At 41.5% G+C, this 22867-nt stretch overlaps 1 protein-coding gene and 1 long non-coding RNA gene across 3 annotated transcripts; both read right to left on the bottom strand.

The window, feature by feature from the left end:
• Positions 1-356: 356 nt before the first annotated feature.
• On the bottom strand, positions 357-4526 carry LOC121967115 (F-box protein SKIP14-like). Of its 2 annotated transcripts, XM_042517148.1 has the most exons (3): positions 4365-4526; positions 3277-3936; positions 357-2316 (listed from the first exon to the last, which is right to left on the bottom strand). In XM_042517148.1, the coding sequence occupies exons 2-3, from the start codon at positions 3886-3888 to the stop codon at positions 1834-1836; spliced, it is 1095 nt and encodes a 364-aa protein (XP_042373082.1). In that variant the 5' UTR covers positions 3889-3936; positions 4365-4526; the 3' UTR covers positions 357-1833. The 2 variants fall into 2 exon arrangements, with proteins under 2 accessions (XP_042373082.1, XP_042373081.1); XM_042517147.1 differs by having other exon boundaries at positions 3277-4526.
• A 10876-nt stretch (positions 4527-15402) lies between these two features.
• LOC121968448 lies at positions 15403-16280 on the bottom strand. Its single transcript, XR_006108147.1, has 3 exons — positions 15881-16280; positions 15653-15788; positions 15403-15459 (listed from the first exon to the last, which is right to left on the bottom strand). It is a non-coding gene; the product is annotated as an uncharacterized LOC121968448 (long non-coding RNA).
• Between the last annotated feature and the right edge of the window lie 6587 nt (positions 16281-22867).

The raw sequence follows: 22867 nt of genomic DNA, 5'->3' as shown, positions 1-22867 counted from the left end.
CAAATTAAATCGAAATATTTTTTAATGTTATCAAATCAAATCAGAATATTCCTTAGTAATGTCAACACATTACAATTTTAAAACTATACTAAATAAAATAATCAATATTATAATATAATTTTTATTATATTACAAGATGGATTACCTCCTTAACAAACGTATCCTAAATGAATAAAAATCAAGTTTTAAATATATTTTAAGATTTAATAAGGACTTAAAATTTATATATATATATATATATATATATATATATATATATATATTTGTTGTTTCACACAAGTAATATATTTCATCCAACACAGATGAACACGCATGAAACATCAACCACAAAGCACATATCCGAAGCTGAATGAAACACGAAACTTCTTTTACAAAATAATTTTAATTAGTTTTTATTTGTCTTTTTTTCAGTTGTAGAAGCCCTCGACATATTGTTTGTCTTCAATTTCAAACTAGATACCAAAAACAATTGGAAAACAGATAGATAATGGTGCACAAGTTCACTATCAGTTATTCAGGAGGTGAATTAGTCAATTCTGCTTCCACCCTCATGGCTCCCTCGTCGATGATCAGATCACGCTCCTCCAGTTGCTTGTGTTTGTTAAATTCTTGTTAAAGTCACAGATTCCGAGAGGTTGTTCGTGTCAATGACTTCCCTCACTCTCTCCAAGCTCCTCTAGTTGCTTCTGTGTTTGTTAAATTCTCGCGGTTGCTTCTGTCTTTGTCAAAAATCACAGATTCCGACAGGTTCATGTCAATGAGCTCCCTCACTTTCTCTCCAACCTCCTCCAGTTATGTGTTTGTCAAACTCCCAAGTTGCTACTGTCTTTGTTAGAATCACAGGTTCTTCGTGTCAATGACTTCCCTCACTTTCTCTCCAAGCTCCTCCAGTTGCTTCTGTCTTTGTTAAAATCACAGATTCTGACAGGTTCTTCGTGTCAATGACGTCCCTCAATTTCTCCCCAAGCTCCTCCAGTTGCTTCTTTGTTAAAATCACAAATTTTGACAGGTTCTTCGTGTCAATGACTTCCCTCAATTTCTCCCCAAGGTCCTCCAGTTGCTTCTGTGTTTGTTAAATCACAGATTCCAGCTGGTTTCTTCACATTAATGGCTTCCCTCACTTTCTCTCCAATCTCCTACAGTTGCTTCTGTGTTTGTTAAATCACAGATTCCAACTGGTTCTTCATTCATATCAATGCCTTCCCTCCTCACTCTCTCCAAGCTCCTCCAGTTGCTTCTGTGTTTGTTAAATCACAGATTCCAACTGGTTTTTCATTCATATCAATGACTTCCCTCACTCTCTCCAAGCTCCTCCAGTTGCTTCTGTGTTTGTTAAATCACAGATTCCGGAACTGCTTCTTCGGATCAGTGGCTACCCTTACTTTCTCTCCAAGCTCCTTCAGTTACTTTTCTTTTCTTCTCTAAGTCATAGATTCCAACTGGTTCTTCATATCAGTAACTTCCCTCTTATCCTTTTTGTGTTTGCAAACTTTTCTGCTTCCTTCACCACCATCTCCACCTGCATATCCATGAATTAAAATGACATTGTGTTTCAGATTATCAATGGTTTTGCAGAAAGGATGATCAGATCTTGAACTTGTCCTTAATCCGAGGGACTGCCTGGGTGCAGGTGAATGGTACGTAACTACCAAGTGATTTATTATCCTTGACAAATTCTCTTGCTCCAAAAAAATGGTCTCTTCATCAGCAGCAGTGAGAAAAAGACTTGCGGCTTGGAAGTCATAGACATGACTCTCTAACCAACCCGAAACCCATCATAGAAGAACAAACATGACAGATGATTCTGCAAACAAAAGCATTTGCAGAATAGGTTCACTTTTCTTCTCTCTCGTTCGATGGTGGTAGGCTCCAACAACCCGAGCATAGATATTCAAGACAAAATGTCTCCATGTATCTGCTGTCTCTTATGCATTTTCCACATTGAACACACCTTGAGATGCAAACATCACAAGCTCTGCACCCTTTAGGGCCTTGTACTTGACAACTTTCTGAAGGGCAGTCATAAACAAGCTTGTACTTCTCACAAAATGGGCAGAGATCAAAGTCCAGGACACAGTTGTCATCACAATGATGCGACAACCGACAAGTGTGGTAGAACCGTGATTTCTGAGGTTGAGAATGTTGAAGCTGATCCAGGCATAACAATGACTTCAGCTCTCCATATTGTTCTTCCGATACAACGAAAAGCTTACCAAGCTTAAGATGTTGTATTCCTGGCATTCCTTGCGATTGGAATTCCTTCAGGTCATTTATGATTCCATCAAGACTTAGTCTAACACATCCACTGACATTTAGCTGCATAGATAAAAGAGATGATAATTGATCTATATTGCCAAGGTTTGACCATGAAAACAAGGATAGATTTCAGGAAAAAGCTAAACAAACAGTAGGTCTATAAATTGATGATGTCACCTAAACCATCGACAAGATTGCATTAATTGAAATATGTAAATGAGCTTTTATTGAGAACATATTTAAGTACAAGCTTGGCCTTTGCTAAATGAGTTTATGCACCTATCTTAACATTCAACTAATGAGATTCTAGGTTTAAGCATGTCAAGTAATAATACCCTAGTCAAAGAAAGAAAAATAAGCAATGGACTACTTTTCAAATCAAGAAGAAGAAATTTCTACATCTTCCTATGACTACAAAAATATCTATCAGATCACTACAATAAAATTTACCAAACTATCTCATCAATGAAAATTTCATGTATACTTCTTTTCAAGAAATTGAGAAATTCATGACAATATCAAATTTGAAAAGATTCTAGACATTGGATGCCTATTTCCTCAGATTCCTTTTGGAGTGTAATAAGAAAAGAGTTATGAGAATCTCAGCTATCATTAATTCAGGGCACAAAACTGCATCTGACAGAATTCTACATGCTCAACTTGGAGACTTAACTTGCAGGTCTAGTAATGGCAAATGGATGGGCATAATTACCTTCATATTTATAACATGAGAAATAGAAAACCCTAACATCATCATTGTTGTCTAGTTGCTACATGTTATATATTCCAACTTCATTAGTATGTGCCTTAACTTGCCTCATGACTGTCCTTGAGACAGATCACCACCTTACTCTTGCTTGAATTGCTAACAGCAGTATTCGAAATAGTAACAGATGCAAGATGGAAACCACTATTGAGTAAATCTAAAATAGGTGCATGATCTGCATAAGAAGCAAAAATATAACAACAGAACAAAATTGGAAACAAGATCCAAAGCATGTTCCTTTAATAAATACTAACCTTCCTTAGCTTGGGACTAATGTCTAGCACTCGCTTTAGCCCATCATTTGTGATCTTTGAACAACCTGACAAGCTCAAACACTGCAAATTACCTTGAGATCTCTGAGCAAATCGTACCAGAACATCATCAGTGAACTTTTCGCTTAAAGGAGAATCCAAATGTATACATCTCCATAAAAGATGATCACTTTGAACAGCCACACGCAAGGACCTGCAGACCCCTTCCACTGAAAGGAGATCCTGAAGATTCAAATGTCCAAGTGAATAAAGAAAAGCATCATGCAGCAGGCCCTCATTTCCACAATAGGTTTCTTCATGAATGCATCTTGAAGGTGGTTCCACATCCACGATTGGTTGTCCATCTCCACTGAAGGTGTCCTGCACCCAACTATGCTGTTCTTCGAACAAATCGCCATGGTAAAACTGGAACTCAGGTAAGTTTAACAAAGTCCATCCAAATAAGTCACCACCACTGGCTTCAAAAATGCTAGCAATTGCAGCTTCCATACTGTCATCAACCCCCATCCCAAATGGGTCATCTGGAAGCAAGTCCACTGGGTCAAACATCCACTCCACATCGACCAAATCACTATCCCCTCTGATCCCTCCCATGTAGCCATAACCATTTCCAATCTCCAAAGGAATGTTAAGAGGGCTCCTCTTGCATCCCGCACGAGAGGACTCATCATCAGTATGAATAAATGGAGTAGAAAATACAAACCAAAAAGGAAAACTTAGCGCCATGCTAATAGATCTAAAGTATCCAAATCCTTTCCTGTTCAACCCAAATTTCGACTGGAAGAGAAGGCAGAAATTACCTACACTCTGATTTTATATATAATATAGGTCTAATATTCAGCACTCCAAGAAAACCCTCGATTTTGGATAGCAAATAAAAAACAACCCCCAAATCATCATTCAGCCCTCTTGAGCCGTATCAAAACATCAAAAGAACAGAAGAAAGGGTTAAAAAAAATTGAATTGGATCAACGATCTAATCTAACCTCCAACCCAACCCCCAAAGAATTTCAGCAATCAACCCTTCCTTCAACCCAGGGCATACAAAAGCCAAACAGCGTAATCCTTACCGGAGCAGATAAACAAGGGCAACGCAGCCCGGAAAGATCTGAGCGATGGAATAGCGGGGAAGGAGACGAGCCGAAGGCGGAGCGAGGAGGAATTCCTAGGGTTTCGAACAGAATGGACCGAAGCCTGTCGCTGTCCTAACGGTGGCGAGGCAAGCGTGCGAGTAAGAGAAAGTATCGGAGTATTGAGCCCCAAATTTATAGGCCCGATGACCGGACAGCATATTTCTTCTAGGACCCTACAAGATAATCAAACTTCAATTGAGTCCAAATTTGCAGTTTAGAGTTGTGTAACCGTGAAGAACATAATTGAAGGGGGGGATGTGAAATTTAGCCTGTGTTATAAATTGGATGACGCTGGCGGTAGCGTGCCTGATGAGGAATGCTGTGCGAGTAAATGTGGAGAAGTTTAGGGTTTTAGTAAGATCCTCTAGTCCGTAGTTTATGGATCAGAGGATGATTCATTGTATAAGTATTATTAATTTGGATGGAGTCCATTTTTAAATTGATAGGATCCATCTAAATTAAGAGTCTACAATAATGGACCATCCTCTAATCCACAAATTGTGAACCAGAGGATCTGTCCTCGAGAAATTTGGGCCGTTAGATTTCACGAGCCACACCTGGTGGGAGCACAAGATGAAGTTTTTTTTTTATGTCTTCGATAAATGTAAAATATAATTTATAGAACCATCTTTAAAATATTCGGCAATTTACGAAATAGCGTAGACAGTAAAATATCTAAATCGCATAAGTGTTTTGGAACGGTCTAAATCGGGTAGTTTGTCGTGGGTAACAAACCTATTTTACCCTTCTGAAGAAAAAAAAGACATTTTCGAACTGGGAAAGTGTTTTACCGGAGAGAAACCGACATGCGTTCAAAGTTAAGGCCACCACATAAATTTTTTACGAAAGGTGTAGGTATTTTCCCAACCAACGGCGACTCTCTTACGTGTGAAATGATTAAATCAGATTTAAAATTTTTATAGATTTTAATGTCAGATTGAAATGATATACTTTTAGTATCATATTATACGAAATAATTTTAATATTTTTTATTTATATATATTAATTATTAGATAAATATATTTATTATGTATAATTTAAAAATAAATTATATATTAATTTTATATAAATTCTTCGTTATTAAATAACTTAATATTATTAGAAAAATTAATTAAATAGAATTTTCTTTAAATAAAATTAATTTATGAATAAGTCAAATTAAAATTGATACATCATTAACTTACTAATATAAAAGGAATGACTTACTAAGATAAAAGTATTAGTTTTTGTAATATTTTACTTAAGTAACCTTTATAGTTTTTCAATGTCTAAATTGAATAATCATAATTATATAAATTAATTAAAAAAATACTATTTTATATATAATAATTATATAAATTAACTATTTATTTATTTATGTATTTATTTATTTAATAATTTAAACAATATATATTTAAAATAATAAAAAATTTAAATATCAATTAAACATTAAAATAGTAAAAATATATAAAATAATTTTTTTAAAAAAATATGAGAATATAAATTTGATTTATTAGAATTTATATATGTATTTTTTTTAAAATTGTTTTTTATTTTTTTAGATTTTTATATATTTTTAGAATTTTTAAATAAAAGTTAAAACATTAAAAATAATTTTAGAATATAATCTAATAATTTTTTTTTATTTTTTCAAATTTTAAATATATTTTTTATATTTTATTAGGATTTATTAAAGCATCTTTCAAATAACACTTAAGTAGGAATTGTTTTATTTATTTAAACCCTATTATACCCCTGTCTCGAGGACGCCTCCGACGGCGCTGGAGGCGTCCGACGACGCTTCCGATGGCGCCAAAAGCATCCCGTGATACTTTTGGTTCCACAAGAAATGATGCGAGTGCACTCGCGATGCCTTCGATGCCTTGCGGGCTCCTCCAACGACGCAGGAGGTGTCCAGCGACGCCTCCGGCGGCACTAGAAATGCCAGGCAACGCATCCCTGCTACTCGAGGCACGCATGCGTGACATGCTGGTTTCACTTCTCCGGCAGAACGGTAAAAATTGTTTGTGCCAGGTGGCACAGAATGACATTTCAATCACTAGGTCGAACAAAGATGATGTCACGCCCCAGAGGAGTCCCTGTCCGAGTAAATTTTGGCAGCATCTCCCCTGTACGGTGGACAATCTGAAACTTTTCTACATCCTCACATACCTCAGCCACAGGCGGTTGGAATAATAAAAACAGTAAAAATACAACCGCACATTCCACGCAGTTTATATAACAAGTAAACAGAAAGATAATACCCTGACTCGAAATCAACCCTACTCCACTACACTCGTAAAGCTCAAATTCGATGAACTCACCTCTTCTACCGTCCAGGCAGGCATGTAGTAGAATAAATCCAAATCCAAATCCATCGACATAATAAAATCCATACAATGTCCATAAGTAAAATAATCCAAAACATAACAAGTTCAAAACAGTCTAGAACAGAAAAGAAACCAAAAGAAAACCAATCATATCCTCGAGGTCTGCAGGGACCAGCAACTGGAACTCTCTCCTGACAGCATCAACCTGAAAATATCAACAATGGAGGCGGGGTGAGTCCAACACTCAGCAGGTACAATTGATATGCAAAGTAAAGAAATAACACCTAGCACTAATCATGCGTACAGTCTCCTGATAAAAATAAAGATAAATGCAAACTGAAGTAGACAGGAGAGAATCTGTACTAACCAGGACCCGGTATAAGGACAAACAGTCCGGAAGGTATAGAAGACCTGTATGCATGTCAAACAAAGGTATCCAAACAATATGCAGCATATAAATACAGCAAACACAATCACAAACAATAAATGCATCATGCATATGATGACAATGTCATGGTCACCCCTGATGTCAGTCAGCCAACACATAACAAAAGTGGGACCGAGTGGGTAGAGCTGTGACAACGGTGCACTCTGCATCACTACCCCTGATGAGTGACCGAGTGGACGGAATGCTGTCGGAGTACACACGTACTCCTACCCCAAATCATAAATGGGGGAGCGAAATGCTCTCATCTCCCGGTACGCTATGACGGGGAGGGATCTCTAACGTGCTACACGCTGCGTCACACTACCCATGAGCGGACCAACGGAGCACCGGAAGAGCCAAACTGACGTGCTACCACGCTGTGTCACGCTACCCATGAGCGTCACAACGGAGCACCGAACAGTGATGAAACTGGCAATGTGCTCAACAATAATGGAGCAATCTATCGCACAGCATGCGATCATGCAAATGGTGCATGTCACTAAGCATGGTAATATACTAAACCAACCTCTGGACATATAACAATGGGCACCATAGTGAATAAATCATATCAAGATATACTGATCAATAAGGTATCAAACCTAGGTCCTGAACATGTGAAACATGGTTATATCACTACCCATGAGCATGAAAAATCAGGTACGAGATCAATACGAGATGCAAACAAACAACCAATCAAATATGTAACATGTATTGGGCAGTGATTAACCGAAACAAATAAGAAACACAATTAATGCAACATGTTAATTTCATTACTAAGCATATCAAAGACAATAAGTCAAAAGTACCCGCCTCCGAAAATAGAAAGGTCCAATCTGACTCCGAGATACTCGTCTCGCGTCAAAGTCCTGTGTTAAATCGCATAGTTTAGCTAATTTAATTATAAACAAATAGCTAAACTAATTTCTAATCCACTGACCCGTTAGGGTTAGTTTCATTAACCCCAACTATACCGTTATACAACTTCTAAACCTAAATCAATAATTATTGCTAACACAACTAGCAATAATCTAACACAAAGATAAACCATAAACCTTACCTAAATTCACAGCCTGTGGTTTCTTGATTCCCGGTCGCAAAGTGTGTTGCTGTTGACAATTAAGTAGGCTGCTAAATGAGATAGCTGCCGGAACCCAAAATCATCCACAAACCCAAACTCCTTGCTGGTTACTTCACTGACCACAAATCAAGAACAATAAAAATCCAAAATCAACCCAATTCCAATCAAAGCTAGGGTACAGAGCCTAAAATCTGTGATGGATCGAACCTGTGGCCGGCGACAATGCTAGGGCACAGCGTCGGCGAAGCAAACTCGGCGGCGGCACAATCCAAATCTAGGGCACACAAGATGGAGGTCGGCGGCACTGCTGTGAGGAGAGCTCGGCTGACTGTGAACCCAAAATAGGGTACGGAAGGCGAGACTAGGGCTCGACGGCGGCCGACGCTAGGGCAGAGAGGGCTCGGATCGGCTGTGCTCGCGCGTTGCCGGCGCTTGGACAAGGAGGAAGAAAAGATCAGCGGCTGGCGGCTAGGGCACAGGGGAAGGGGTCGGCGTCGGCAGAGGAGAAGAAGATGTAGCGGCGGAGGAAACTGCCATGGCCGGCGGTTAGGGCAAAGAGAAGAAGGAAGGTGTCGGGCGTGAGAGGAGAAGGGAAGAGAGGCACGCCGGGGGGGGGGGGGGTCTCAGCGAGGATGAGAGGGAATTCGGCGAGGTAATAAAGAAAAAAAAATAAAAGAAAAGTAAATGTAAATATAAACATTTCCTCGCTTAAACAGGGTAGCCTAAACAGGCTTTTCCGGACCCCGTTTTTATCCCCGTTAACTCGTCCGTACGAGCTCCGACAAATTCCCGAAAAATGTCCAAAAATTTCGGAAAATTCCCTTATTCATATTTGCCTATTTCCGGTATTTTACATTCTCCCTCACTTATAAAAATTTGGTCCCCAAATTTCGTTATCTACCATCAGCAAGTACTAACAACAGATATAGAGTATAAATGCTGAACGGTAAATAAATCACATACCTCAAGTGAAAAGATGGGGATATCGAGCTCGGATCGTATCCTCGAGCTCCCAAGTAGCCTCCTCGTCCGAATGATGCTGCCATCCGACTTTAACCAGCCGAATAGTCTTGTTCCGCAACTGACGCTCCTTCCGGTCAAGAATCCGTACCGGAACCTCCTCATAAGTAATGTCAGGCTGAACTGGAACTGAGACATCTGTCAGCACATGCGTCGGATCAGGTACGTATCTCCTCAGCATAGATACGTGAAAAACATCGTGAACGCCTGACAGGGACAGTGGTAGTGCCAATCGGTAAGCTACCGCTCTGATCCTCTCCAAGATCTCGAAAGGACCAATATACCGCGGAGCTAGCTTACCCCCGAGGCCAAATCTCTTCACCCCTTTCGTGGGTGAAACTCTCAGAAATACATGGTCGCCAACAGAAAACTCCAAAGGTCTGCGTCTCCGATCTGCATAACTCTTCTGACGGTCCTGCGCCTCTGACATCCTCCGTCTGATAGTACGGACCAACTCTGCATCCTGCTGAACTCTATGAGGTCCCAACAACTGGGCCTCTCCAACCTCATCCCAGAGGACGGGTGTCCGACAAGGTCTACCATACAACGCCTCAAACGGTGCCATCTGGATAGCCGAATGGAAGCTGTTGTTGTAGGCAAACCCTACCAACGACAGATGGTCCTCCCAACTGCCTCTGAAATCCATAACACATGACCTCAGCAGATCCTCTAAAGTCTGAATGGTCCGCTCTGACTGTCCATCTGTCTGTGGATGGAAAGCTGTACTGAAACGGAGTTGTGTGCCCAAGGCCTGCTGCAGACTCTGCCAGAATCGAGACGTGAACCGTGGATCTCTATCCGAAATGATACTCAATGGAACACCATGTAGTCTGATAATCTCCCGACAATACAGATCTGCCAATCGATCCAGAGGATCAGTCCTCCGGATCGCTAAGAAGTGCGCGGATTTGGTTAATCGATCAACGATTACCCAAATCGCGTCATGGCCTTGTCGTGTCCTCGGCAACCCTACCACAAAATCCATGGTAATGTGATCCCACTTCCACTCAGGAATAGGAATCCGCTGAAGTAATCCTGCAGGTCTCTGGTGCTCAGCCTTCACCTGCTGACAGATAAGACATCTAGCTACAAAATCCGCGATGTCTTTCTTCATACCGTTCCACCAATAGGAACGTCTCAAATCTCGATACATACGGGTCCCGCCTGGATGGATCGCAAATCGAGAGCGATGAGCCTCCTGAAGTAGCTCCTATAAGACCGGATGAGACTGAGGTACGCATAATCTGCCTCGGAAGTATATAATACCCTCCTCATCTCGTGTGAACTCGGTCTGCTGCCCGAAAGCTATCTGACTGCCAATAAACTGCAAATGCTGATCACTGGCCTAGGCCTCTCGGATCTTCGTCCTGATCGACGACTGAGCAACCATGGTAACAAGAATACCCTGCTCTGTCGGTCCCTGCTCCTCAAGATCTAACTCAGAGAAACCCTGAATCAAGTCCGTGACTGAAATCCGGTGGCAAGCCAAAGTCCCTCTGGACTTCCTACTGAGTGCATCTACAACCACATTAGCTTTCCCCGGGTGGTAGCTAATGGTACAATCATAGTCCTTCAGGAACTCCATCTATCTCCTCTGTCGGAGATTAAGCTCCTTCTTAGTAAACAGATATTTGAGACTCTTATGGTCAGTGAGAATCTCAAATGTAATGCCATATAAATAATGTCACCAAATCTTCACGGCAAAAATAATGGCGACTTGCTCCAGACCATGTACAAAGTAGTTCTTCTCATGTTCCTTCAACCGACGAGAAGCATAGGAGACTACCATATCGTGCTGCATCAGAACAGCGCTCAAACCCTGAATAGATGCGTCGGTGTAGAGGACATATCCGTCCTCTTCAGAAGGTAAACCAAAATCGGAACCGACACTAGTCTCCGCTTCAACTCCTCGAAGCTGGTCTCGTAGTCCCCGAACCACGTGAACTTCACGTCTTTCCTGGTCAGGCGTGTCAAGGGCATAGCAACACGTGATAAACCCCCAACGTATCTCCAGAAATATCGAGCCAAACCAAGGAAGTTGCGAGCCTCTTCTATATAAACTCTGTCTACTCGCAACGGTAACAACCTCGATCTCCTGTGGAACCACGGTATACTCCTACTGATGCCCGTGTGTCTCAAACATCTCATAGAAGACAACCAAAATACGCACTACTGATCTTCACATCTAGACGTTTCCATCGAAGCATCTCTAGAACTATACAAAGATGAAGTGCGTAACTCACCGTGGATCCGAAATAGATCACAACACCGTCAACAAAGACAATGGAAACCGATCCAAACATCCTGGGAATACCAAAATCATCAAGTCTCTGAAAACCTCTAAGGCTTCCCAAACCCTAATGGTAAAATCATGACACATAATGTCCATATCACAGACATTTCTAACCATAAGATCCCTGACAATAAGTCTGAAATATGATCACTAACGATATAAATCATCTAAGCATAGATCCTCCAGTGTGAGGGCAACGCTCCATCACAGAAAATACCACATATGTGGGAGCAATGCTCTACCACAAGAAATCCTCAATATGTAGGAGTAACACTCCACTACAAAGAATCTATAACATGTATTTGCAATAGATATGGGAGCAATGCTCCGCTACAAGCAATTCGAAATATGTATATGTGGGAACTCCGCTCCACCACAAACGATCCATAAGTGTCCAAGGCACCTAACTATCCAACTAGAGGCTGCACGAGATCACTCAACCACATATCACTGTAGGCAGCCAAAGGTATAAACAACCTAGTAAACAAATCAAATCCATAGTCAGCTCTATCATCATCCTAGTGGGTTGGTCACCCACTAATAGGAGAATTAGTTGACTGGGTTATACAACCAATAACATAACGTAGACACTCAACATTCTACATTCAACATAGGTAGAAACATCATGATGCTACCCACCATACACCTGGTACACATGCACACACAACATATGTATAATCGACATAATCCTCCAATTTGTACACACTAAACACACTCATAGCACAGGTATAAATCAGTGTGATACTTCCAACAATACCTATCAAACCCGTGTGCATATATCAACATAGGTATAATCAACAATACACCTCAACAACACTCACATGACATATGTACACCTATGCCAAGAGTATAATCAACGTAATACTTCCAACAAATCATAATCGACACGAGTATACTCTCAAAACAATCATATAATAAACAAGATACCTCAAATATTACACCCAACACATCTGCACATATCGCAACTCAGATTAGATCGATAAGATACATCCAATAAAACACTCAAACATATGTGCACATTCCACAACATAGTTTTTAATTGACAAATACCTCCAATAAACAATCAGACATGTATGTCTAACCACTCGGGCATAATCTACAAGAAACCCACAATAATCATATGTATAAAGGTATACGACCCAAAAGATAAAGTCAGAATTCAAGAACATCAAGACACTCTCATTTTTTTATCCTCAAAAATATCAGCCCACATAATATCAGATGAATAAGTCTCTACTCCCCATGAGAGCAAGTTAACATTCAAAACATCAAATCATTATTTATCAACATAGTCCAATATCAGAGGAAGTAAACATCAATTTTATCATCCTTTTAACTAACCACAACTAACCAGATTTATTAAAATCTCATAGGCACTCTAAACCATAAACTCTCTAGCACCCGATTATAATCTGATCACCAACTATAAACATCAAACCTGTGAATATCATGCATGACACTCACTATGTCACCATCAACAACAACCCAAATAATAGATCATCAAAATAGTTATCCACTAATAGATCATCAAACAACCACATAACATTTACTCTCATAAATCATTAGAAATCAACACATCACAATATCTGATCTCCCAATATCCCTCAACCTCAAATCATTCTCAACAATGATCAAACATGATAACTCTCCAATGACCAATTTTCATCGTATCGGATACCCTAATATCCAAAAGATACGAGTATAAAAACTCTACTGGCTAAGTCCACAGGAATATATAGGTATCATCCATTACCCAGCTAACAATAGCAGAGGCTAATATGTGCCTCCATCTCCTAATAGTAGTAACAGAAGCTAAAACTACTGATGATATGATATGAAAAATCATCAGAGACTATAATCCTTGATCTCTATTAGGGTCGACCAAGATCAGTGGCTAACCCATCACATGTAATATGGCTACAACAACCAGACAGGTAATAAAGATAAAGTGCTAATAGATGTCCTAACTATCATAAAATAAACATCATACATATTTGCCGTCTGGAGATGTTCCATCGCTGTCCAGTCCCCAACTTCTGACCTCAAAATTCCGAACGAGAAAATCACCGGAAATCCATATAAATCCGAAACGAATGTCCGAAACATAACCATAACGGAAATCCGTACAAACCGAAATAGACATCCAAAAATCTAGAACACCAAAAGCAGGTATCCATAACCTGCTCTGATACCAATAAATTGGTATCAGATAAATCTCAAAAATCCAAAATATAAAAATCCAACAAGTATCGCCAAACTTGGCGCTCTGATACCAAGTAAATAAATTAGTATCAGGTTATCCCAAACATCAAAAATACGAAAACAAAAGATTGTATACCTGTGCTCTGATACCACTAAATTGTCACGCCCCAGAGGAGTCCCTGTCCGAAAAAATTTCGGCAGCATCTCCCCTGTACGGTGGACAATCTGAAACTTTTCTACATCCTCACATACCTCAGCCACAGGCGGCTGGAATAATAAAAACAGTAAAAATACAACCACACATTCCACGCAGTTTATATAACAAGTAAACAGAAAGATAATACCCTGACTCAAAATCAACCCTACTCCACTACACTCGTAAAGCTCAAATCCGATGAACTCACCTCTTCTGCCGTCCAGGAAGGCATGTAGTAGAATAAATCCAAATCCAAATCCATCGACATAATAAAATCCATACACTGTCCATAAGTAAAATAATCCAAAACATAACAAGTTCAAAACAGTCTAGAACAGAAAAGAAACCAAAAGAAAACCAATCATATCCTCGAGGTCTGCAGGGACCAGCAACTGGAACTCTCTCTTGACAGCATCAACCTGAAAATATCAACAATGGAGGCGGGGTGAGTCCAACACTCAACAGGTACAATTGATATGCAAAGTAAAGAAATAACACCTAGCACTAATCATGCGTACAGTCTCCTGATAAAAATAAAGATAAATGCAAACCGAAGTAGACAGGAGAGAATCTGTACTAATCAGGACCAGGTATAAGGACAAACAGTCCGGAAGGTATAGAAGACTTGTATGCATGTCAAACATAGGTATCCAAACAATATGCAGCATATAAATGCAGCAAACACAATCACAAACAATAAATGCATCATGCATATGATGCCAATGTCATGGTCACCCCTGACGCCAGTCAGCCAACTCATAACAAAAGTGGGACCGAGTGGGTAGAGCTGTGACAACCGTGCACTCTGCATCACTACCCCGGATGAGTAACCGAGTGGACGGGATACTGTCGGAGTACACACGTACTCCTACCCCAAATCATAAATGGGGGAGCGAAATGCTCTCATATCCCGGTACGCTATGACGGGGAGGGATCTCTAACGTGTTACACGCTGCGTCACACTACCCATGAGCGGACCAACGGAGCACCGGAAGAGCCAAATTGAAGTGCTACCACACTGTGTCACGCTACCCATGAGCGTCACAACGGAGCACCGAACAGTGATGAAACTGGCAATGTGCTCAACAATAATGGAGCAATCTATCGCACAGCATGCGATCATGCAAATGGTGCATGTCACTAAGCATGGTAGTATACTAAACCAACCTCTGGACATATAACAATGGGCACCATAGTGAATAAATCATATCAAGATATACTGATCAATAAGGTATCAAACCTAGGTCCTGAACATGTGAAACATGGTTATATCACTACCCATGAGCATGAAAAATCAGGTACGAGATCAATACGAGATGCAAACAAACAACCAATCAAACATGTAACATGTATTGGGCAGTGATTAACCGAAACAAATAAGAAACACAATTAATGCAACATGTTAATTTCATTACTAAGCATATCAAAGACAATAAGTCAAAAGTACCCGCCTCCGAAAATAGAAAGGTCCAATCTGACTCCGAGATACTCGTCTCGCGTCAAAGTCCTGTGTTAAATCGCACAGTTTAGCTAATTTAATTATAAACAAATAGCTAAACTAATTTCTAATCCACTGACCCGTTAGGGTTAGTTTCATTAACCCCAACTATACTGTTATACAACTTCTAAACCTAAATCAATAATTATTGCTAACACAACTAGCAATAATCTAACACAAAGATCAAAACCATAAACCTTACCTAAATTCACAGCCTATAGTTTCTTGATTCCCGGTCGCAAAGTGTGTTGCTGTTGACAATTAAGTAGGCTGCTAAATGGGATAGCTGTCGGAACCCAAAATCATCCACAAACCCAAACTCCTTGTTGGTTACTTCACTGACCACAAATCAAGAACAATAAAAATCCAAAATCAACCCAATTCCAATCAAAGCTAGGGTACAGAGCCTAAAATCTGTGATGGATCGAACCTGTGGCCGGCGACAATGCTAGGGCACAGCGTCGGCGAAGCAAACTCGGCGGCGGCACAATCCAAATCTAGGGCACACAAGATGGAGGTCGGCGACACTGCTGTGAGGAGAGCTCGGTTGACTGTGAACCCAAAATAGGGTACGGAAGGCGAGACTAGGGCTCCGCGGCGGCCGACGCTAGGGCAGAGAGGGCTCAGATCGGCTGTGCTCGCGCGTCGCCGGCGCTTGGAAAGGGAGGAAGAAAAGATCAGCGGTTGGCGGCTAGGGCACAGGGGAAGGGGTCGGTGTCAGCAGAGGAGAAGAAGATGTAGTGGCGAAGGAAACTGTCGTGGCCGGTAGTTAGGGCAAAGAGAAGAAGGAAGGTGTCGGGCGTGAGAGGAGAAGGGAAGAGAGGCACGCGGGGGTCTCGGCGAGGATGAGAGGGAATTCGGCGAGGTAATAAAGAAAATAAAAAGAAATAAAAGAAAAAGAAATTTAAATATAAACATTTCCTCGCTTAAACAGGGTAGCCTAAACAGGCTTTTCTGGGCCCCATTTTTATCCCCGTTAACTCGTCCGTACGAGCTCCGAAAAATGTCCAAAAATTCCCTTATTCATATTCGCCTATTTTTGGTATTTTACAGATGAGGTGACAAATGTCGAGCTGGTGAGGAATATTTTTTGGTGAATAGTGCAACTTCTTGTCATAGAAAACGTGGAATGAAGCATAGGTAAAAATCGTTGCTCCACTAGAGTATCATTATCATCGAACTATGCCTGTGATTATACATGGAAATGAAAAGGTGATCAGAGAAAACCTAACAAATGTAGTTCTGATGCAGGTTCTTCTCCGACGAACAGTACAGTGTATATCTCCGACAGACTTCAAGAATTAGCTGTTGCCAACCACACTGCTTCTTCGTAACCATTTAGTTGAAAGCGACGAAACCTAGCTCCAGGCAATGACTATTGGGATCTTAGATGGCTAGAGGGGGGGGTGAATAGCCTCTTTAAAAACTTAAGCAGAGAGTTCTACACAGAAACTAGTTAGCGCAGCAGAATAAGCAAACTAAAACAAAACGAAAACCAGCACACAAACAATGATACACAGATTTACGAGGTTCGGGGATAACTTGCCCCTACTCCTCGGCGTGTCCGTAAGGTGGACGACTCCTTGATCTTCGGTAGATCGCACCCCGGAAGAATTCCGGCTAAAGATCCTCCTTCTAGGTGGAGTAACCTTCCCACAAAGTCTCAAGAAATATCTAAGTTAAAGCACAAGACTTACAGAAGCTCGGTGGCAGAGAAGAATGAAAAATACTTACAACCACGCGAGGATCAGTGAAGGAAAACAGAGATCGCAGTTCACCCGAGAGCTCAAGAAGTTTTTACCCCCAACAGACTTTTCTTTCAGCTTTCTTGTTGTTGTTCTATTCTCTCCTCTCGCTGTTTTTACTGCTTCTCAAACCTGATCTCTGCTGTCACCGATCTGGTCAAAACTGCGCAAATCAGCGCTGCAGCCAATCCCTCTTCCTCCTTACCTGGTTCTCTGAACTCACACCAATGATATCACAGTCATCACTGGCGTCTTCTGAGCTCCAACCAATCCCCAGGAGTCAAGCAGATCGCAGCCCAATCGCAATCAGAAACCCAGTGAACGTTGATGCCTCAAATGCATCTGTTGCAGCAAATCACAGTGTAAAGAGCCCTTGTCTTCTTCTCTTAATGAAGCTCAATTTGAATTCAACCACGAGAGTGTGACTCGCAACCCGCAAGCTAAAAAGACTCACGCAGATGGTTAAAATGGATGGGTGAAAACAAATACGTAATCGTAAAAGTGCATGCAAACAAACACCGTGGATCGGTCTGCATCGATCCACGCCGATCATCGCCGATCGGTGCGGACCGATCAGACTATCTGATCGGTCCCGCACCAATCCGATGTCGCTCTTTCCAAATACGCGCAGCTTCAGATCGGCGGACCGATCGAGCACTAATCTGATCGGTCCCGCACGATCGATGTCGCTCTTCCCAAGCTCAGAAGCCTCCCGATCGGTCTCCGCACCGATCGGTAAAATCACTGAGGCTATCGATTGATCGGTCGCCAGATCGATCGTAATCGTTCAGAGCCAGCCGATCGATTCCCAATCGGTCGGGCGCACGATCGGTTCCAAGGTTTCACCGATCGGCCGGCCGACCGATCCACTTCGACTCGGCCCGGTCGAGCCCTCTCGACCTAGTCCGAGAAATGAGCCCCTAGCCCTCTCGACTTTATCCGGTCCTAGAGAACGAGTTACCGAACCCTCTCGACCCGCATGCCAAGTTTCCTTCTTGGACTTTTCAACACCGGATGTCCGATCACCCTTGATCCATCTGGATTTTCCTCGGCTTCACTCACCGGGACTTGCACCTAGCTTCACTCACTAGGGTTTTCACCGCTTCACTCACTAGGATTTCCAATCAGGCTTCACTCACGGGACTTTCCAACCGCCTAACATCCCAGTTAGGACTTCTCAATCAGTCAACCAAGTCAACCTAGATCAAGAATCAATCTGAAATATCTGATACAAACTTAAATCAATGTTAACAGAAACAACATCCAGGTCAGACTCAACAATCTCCCCTTTTGTTGTTTGACAACACGATTTAAGTTTAGATCAAATGCTCATATACCTATAATTTTAGGGAAATCAGGATCCTCCCCTAAGACGGATACACCACTAAGGAATCAAGATCCTCCGTTATCCTCTCCCCTAAAATCAAGCTTTCATACATTTCTAAACTTAGGTATCCTCTCCCTTTGTCAAACACCGAAAAGGTGCAAATGAGGTGACAAAACTCAAAAGGCTCCCTCTTAACCCATACTGCCTTCTCTTAATCGACCTAGAGTTCCCTCTAAGGTCACAATATGACAATAAGAAAGACATAAGATACAATCAAATCATGGCATAGGAACAAGATATTAATAACCGATAGAAAATGAAACATAATAAAGAGCAAGCAAATATAAAGCTGAGTAGCATAAATACATGAGTAGCATCGAAGTGCAAACATCCAGTCCGATATAAAGACTAACAAATAACATCCAAGATACGGACAGTCAACAAACAAACTGTATCAATCAATATCCTTACACCGAGGAACATCACCATCATCGGCAGGAGGGTGAAATCCTGAGGCGGCACGCTGGAGGATGGATAGCCTGGGTAAGACTGCGGAGGCGGGTAGCGTGTCATCCATCCAAGTAGCAATCGCCGTGTCACCACCGATGATCGCAGATATCATCGGCGCCGTCAATCGCCCGCAGTCATCGTAGGCCTGGTCTATCCGAATACGCACCATCGAACTCGGCCCACCATCTCCTCGTGTCGATCAAAGCGACTCTCCAGCTCGGCGATCGCACAGATCGGGATCGGCCTCTCCATCATCAGCAGCAGGAGGAGCAGCAGCAGCAATCGTCGAGGTAACTCACCTAGTGCCCTCCCATCCTTCCACCTAACTGCCCCATCCTGTCCTAAGATTCCAGACTTGGAAAATGCACGTTTCCCAAGTCGACAATCCTGCCTAACCATCTTGACCATCCTCCCTCTAGAAACGTCAACACCCAGGGTCTCAAGCCAATCAGTAATTATATGCCCATAAGGCATATATATGGTGTTACCGCTTGGCTCGCTATGGGATATGATAGAAGTATAGACACTCGACATGACATCAAAGTCAAGACGCCTACGCAACCCGTAAAGCATCAGACAATGATACGGTCGAATCTCTGCCAATGGTTTAGAAGTAATAGGTAGAAGACAGTTTGTGACAATTTTGAAAAGAATATAATCAGGAGCAGAAAGGCCAAGGGCTGCAAATGTAGGAAAGTCGACATCTAACTCATCTAATCCATCCGGTCTCGGATGTCCAAAGAAGTACTCATAAATCGAGTCAGATGAGACATCAAGAGGATGAGGCACGGGTTCAGGCAAAGAAGGATAGAATGAGAACACCGTCCCCGAACACAAACGACAGCCTAAATAATCAAAGAAAGCAATTAAGCTGAAATCAACGGTTTGCTTAGCCACTCTTGATCTATAACTACCATCAATAGTCTGATGAAGGTTGTTATAGAATTCAGAAACCAGATCAAGGTTGATGTCCCTCTCTAAATATACCAAGGAATCAAGTTTATAGTAGGCTATGGTCTCCGTAATTGCTGGACAAAACTCATTCATGTATTTTTTATCGACTGATCTACATGGGAGCAACTTGAAGGTCCTTTCCTTAAAGGATTGTTCAAACTGTTGGTTGGGGAATCTCCCCGAACTGGATGGTTGAGGTCGGGAAGGAGCAGCAGGAGCTTTGGATTTGGATTTCTTGGTTGGTTCCTTAGAGGTTCCCTCACCCTCACCACCAGTGGGTTTCTTCCTAACAATTAGGACAATGAGAACAAGGAAAGAGCACCGGTCATGGGCAAACCACCGAGCACCACCCCAAATCACTGAATCAGTGAGAAATGAAACAAATGAAATACTAACGAGAAATAGAGCTGATGAAGTTACCTTGGAGCCATTTCTCTGGTTTTCGGAGAAAGAAGGAAATGCTGAGGCAGGAGGGAGTCGTCTAGGGTTCGGCGATCAAGGGGAAGAAAAAGGGTGAGCTGGTGGGAAGAGTCGGCTAGGGTTTCGCGTGAACGAGGAAAAGAAGGGATCGGGAGGTTTTAAGGGTTTAGATGGGTGTACAGTGAAGAAATAATCGGACGGTTGTCCGATCAGAAGGTATCAGAAGCCTCCTGATCGGTCCCTGGACCGATCTAGGAACATCCTGATCGGTCCACGGACCGATCAGGAGACGATCAGTACTCACTGATCGGTCAAGGGACCGATCAGCGATTGATCAGTGGCTTTTGTGCCGAATTGATCTGATCGGTCTCCGGACCGATCAGGGAACTCTCTGATCGGTCTGTAGACCGATCAGAAAGGGATCAGTAGCGGGCTCGAGCGTTCTAGGCTGACCTGATCGGTCCGTAGACTGATCAGTGTCTGATACTAGTATCTCCCGTAATTTCAGTAACTGAAAATAGTAATTTCAGTAACTCGTGTTCGATAATTCGTGGAAGTTTCTCTAGGAAAACTTCCAAGTTGAGAGCCTAGAACCTGGAGGATCTACAAGCATAACTCTTACCTAAAAGTTATGGTCTGAACTTGTTTATAGCCTTAAGGTTGCAGACATTAGAAAACAAACAACTTAACGCCTGAAAATTGAAATTTTTCACCTTTGTTATGTACAGTTCCAAGTTTGTCAAAATATATTCAAAATGCTAGAATTACTTCAATAGCCTGTCTTATTTTTTATTCAAAATCATGAGCAGCCATATCAAACAACCCATTAATCAAAATCAGATCAAATCTAGACAAAGGCCCAACCAAGTTTCCTTGGTTGGAATATATGAGTAAGATCTAGGAACCAATTACACATGAATTATGTAACGGTGTTCCCCATACTCAATTAATGTCTCTTCAACCTAATTATTTAATAGATGCATGATACATTTTGAATAATTTGGTTGTTCCTAGCATCTCACCCCATTTCTAGCAAACAAAAATATTTTGTTAAACCTTATAGTTTGTGTGAGATGTTCCCAAGTTGCCCAAATTATTGTCCCAAATACTCTTGTCATTTTAATAGTCCTTATTGATCATGGTGAAGTTCTAATGACTTAAGGAGCCAAACACATTCCCAACTCCCTCCTTAAATGACTAAATTCATTCTCCGGAAGGGGTTTGGTGAAAATATCAGCTATATTTGACTTTGACTCAACATATGTGAGTGCAATGTCTCCCCTAGCTACGTGATCTCTTATGAAGTGATGACGCACTTCAATGTGTTTGGTCCTCGAATGATGGACAGGATTTTTAGTTAGGTTGATCGTGCTAATGTTGTCACATAGCACTTGTACACCCTTATAAGAAAGTCCATAATCCTCTAGGGTGTGTATCATCCACAACAACTGTGATACACTCTCTCCCATGGCAATATATTCGGCCTCGGTCGTGGAGAGAGCAACACAATGTTGCTTCCGAATCGACCAACTAACTAAAGATGAACCTAAAAATTGGCAGCCCCCACTAGTACTTTTCCAATCTAATTTGCACCCAGCATAATCGGAGTCGGTATAACCTATCAAGTCAAAAGACTCAGTACGTGGGTACCAAAGACCTACTCTAATTGTGCCTTTAAGGTATCTCAGAATTCTCTTAACGGCAATTAAATGAGATTCCTTGGCACAGACTTGATATCTAGCGCACATGCCCACAGCAAAAAGTATGTCTGGTCGACTAGCTGCGAGATATAGAAGACTACCAATCATGCTTCTATATTGTGTTAGATCAATTGGTTTTCCACTCTCATCATTGTTAAGGGGAGTGTTTGTAGCCATTGGAGTGGACACTTCCTTAGAGTCACTCATATTAAATTTTCTAAGCATCTCTTGAGTGTATTTTGTCTGATGGACATAAATCCCATCTCGAGTTTGTTTGATTTCAAGTCCGAGGAAGAATGTCAACTCTCCTACTAGACTCATCTCAAACTCACTTTCCATGTGAGAAATGAATTCATTCAAATAGCCCTTGTTATTTGAGCCACAAATTATGTCATCGACATACACTTGGGCTACAAAAATGTTTTCACCATCTCTACGTAGAAATAGTGTTGGATCTATTTGGCCTCTTACAAAGCCCTTTTCTAATAGGTAAGTTGACAACCTTTCGTACCATGCTCGAGGTACTTGTTTAAGCCCATAAAGAGCTTTCTTGAGCTTGTATACGTGGTTTGGAGCTTCGGTACTCACAAACCCCGGTGGTTGCTCAACATAGACCTCTTCTTTGATGAATCCGTTTAAGAAGGCTGATTTAACATCCATTTGATAGAGCTTGAAACCTCTATGTGCAGCAAAAGCTAGCATCAAACGAATGGACTCTAATCGGGCCACGGGAGCATAAGTCTCATCATAATCGAGACCTT

This window comes from Zingiber officinale, chromosome 3B (genome assembly GCF_018446385.1).
Source record: "Zingiber officinale cultivar Zhangliang chromosome 3B, Zo_v1.1, whole genome shotgun sequence".
Classification (NCBI taxonomy): Eukaryota; Viridiplantae; Streptophyta; class Magnoliopsida; order Zingiberales; family Zingiberaceae; genus Zingiber; species Zingiber officinale.
The sequence above is the reverse complement of the archived record's forward strand: the minus strand, read 5'-3'. Positions and strand labels throughout refer to the sequence as shown.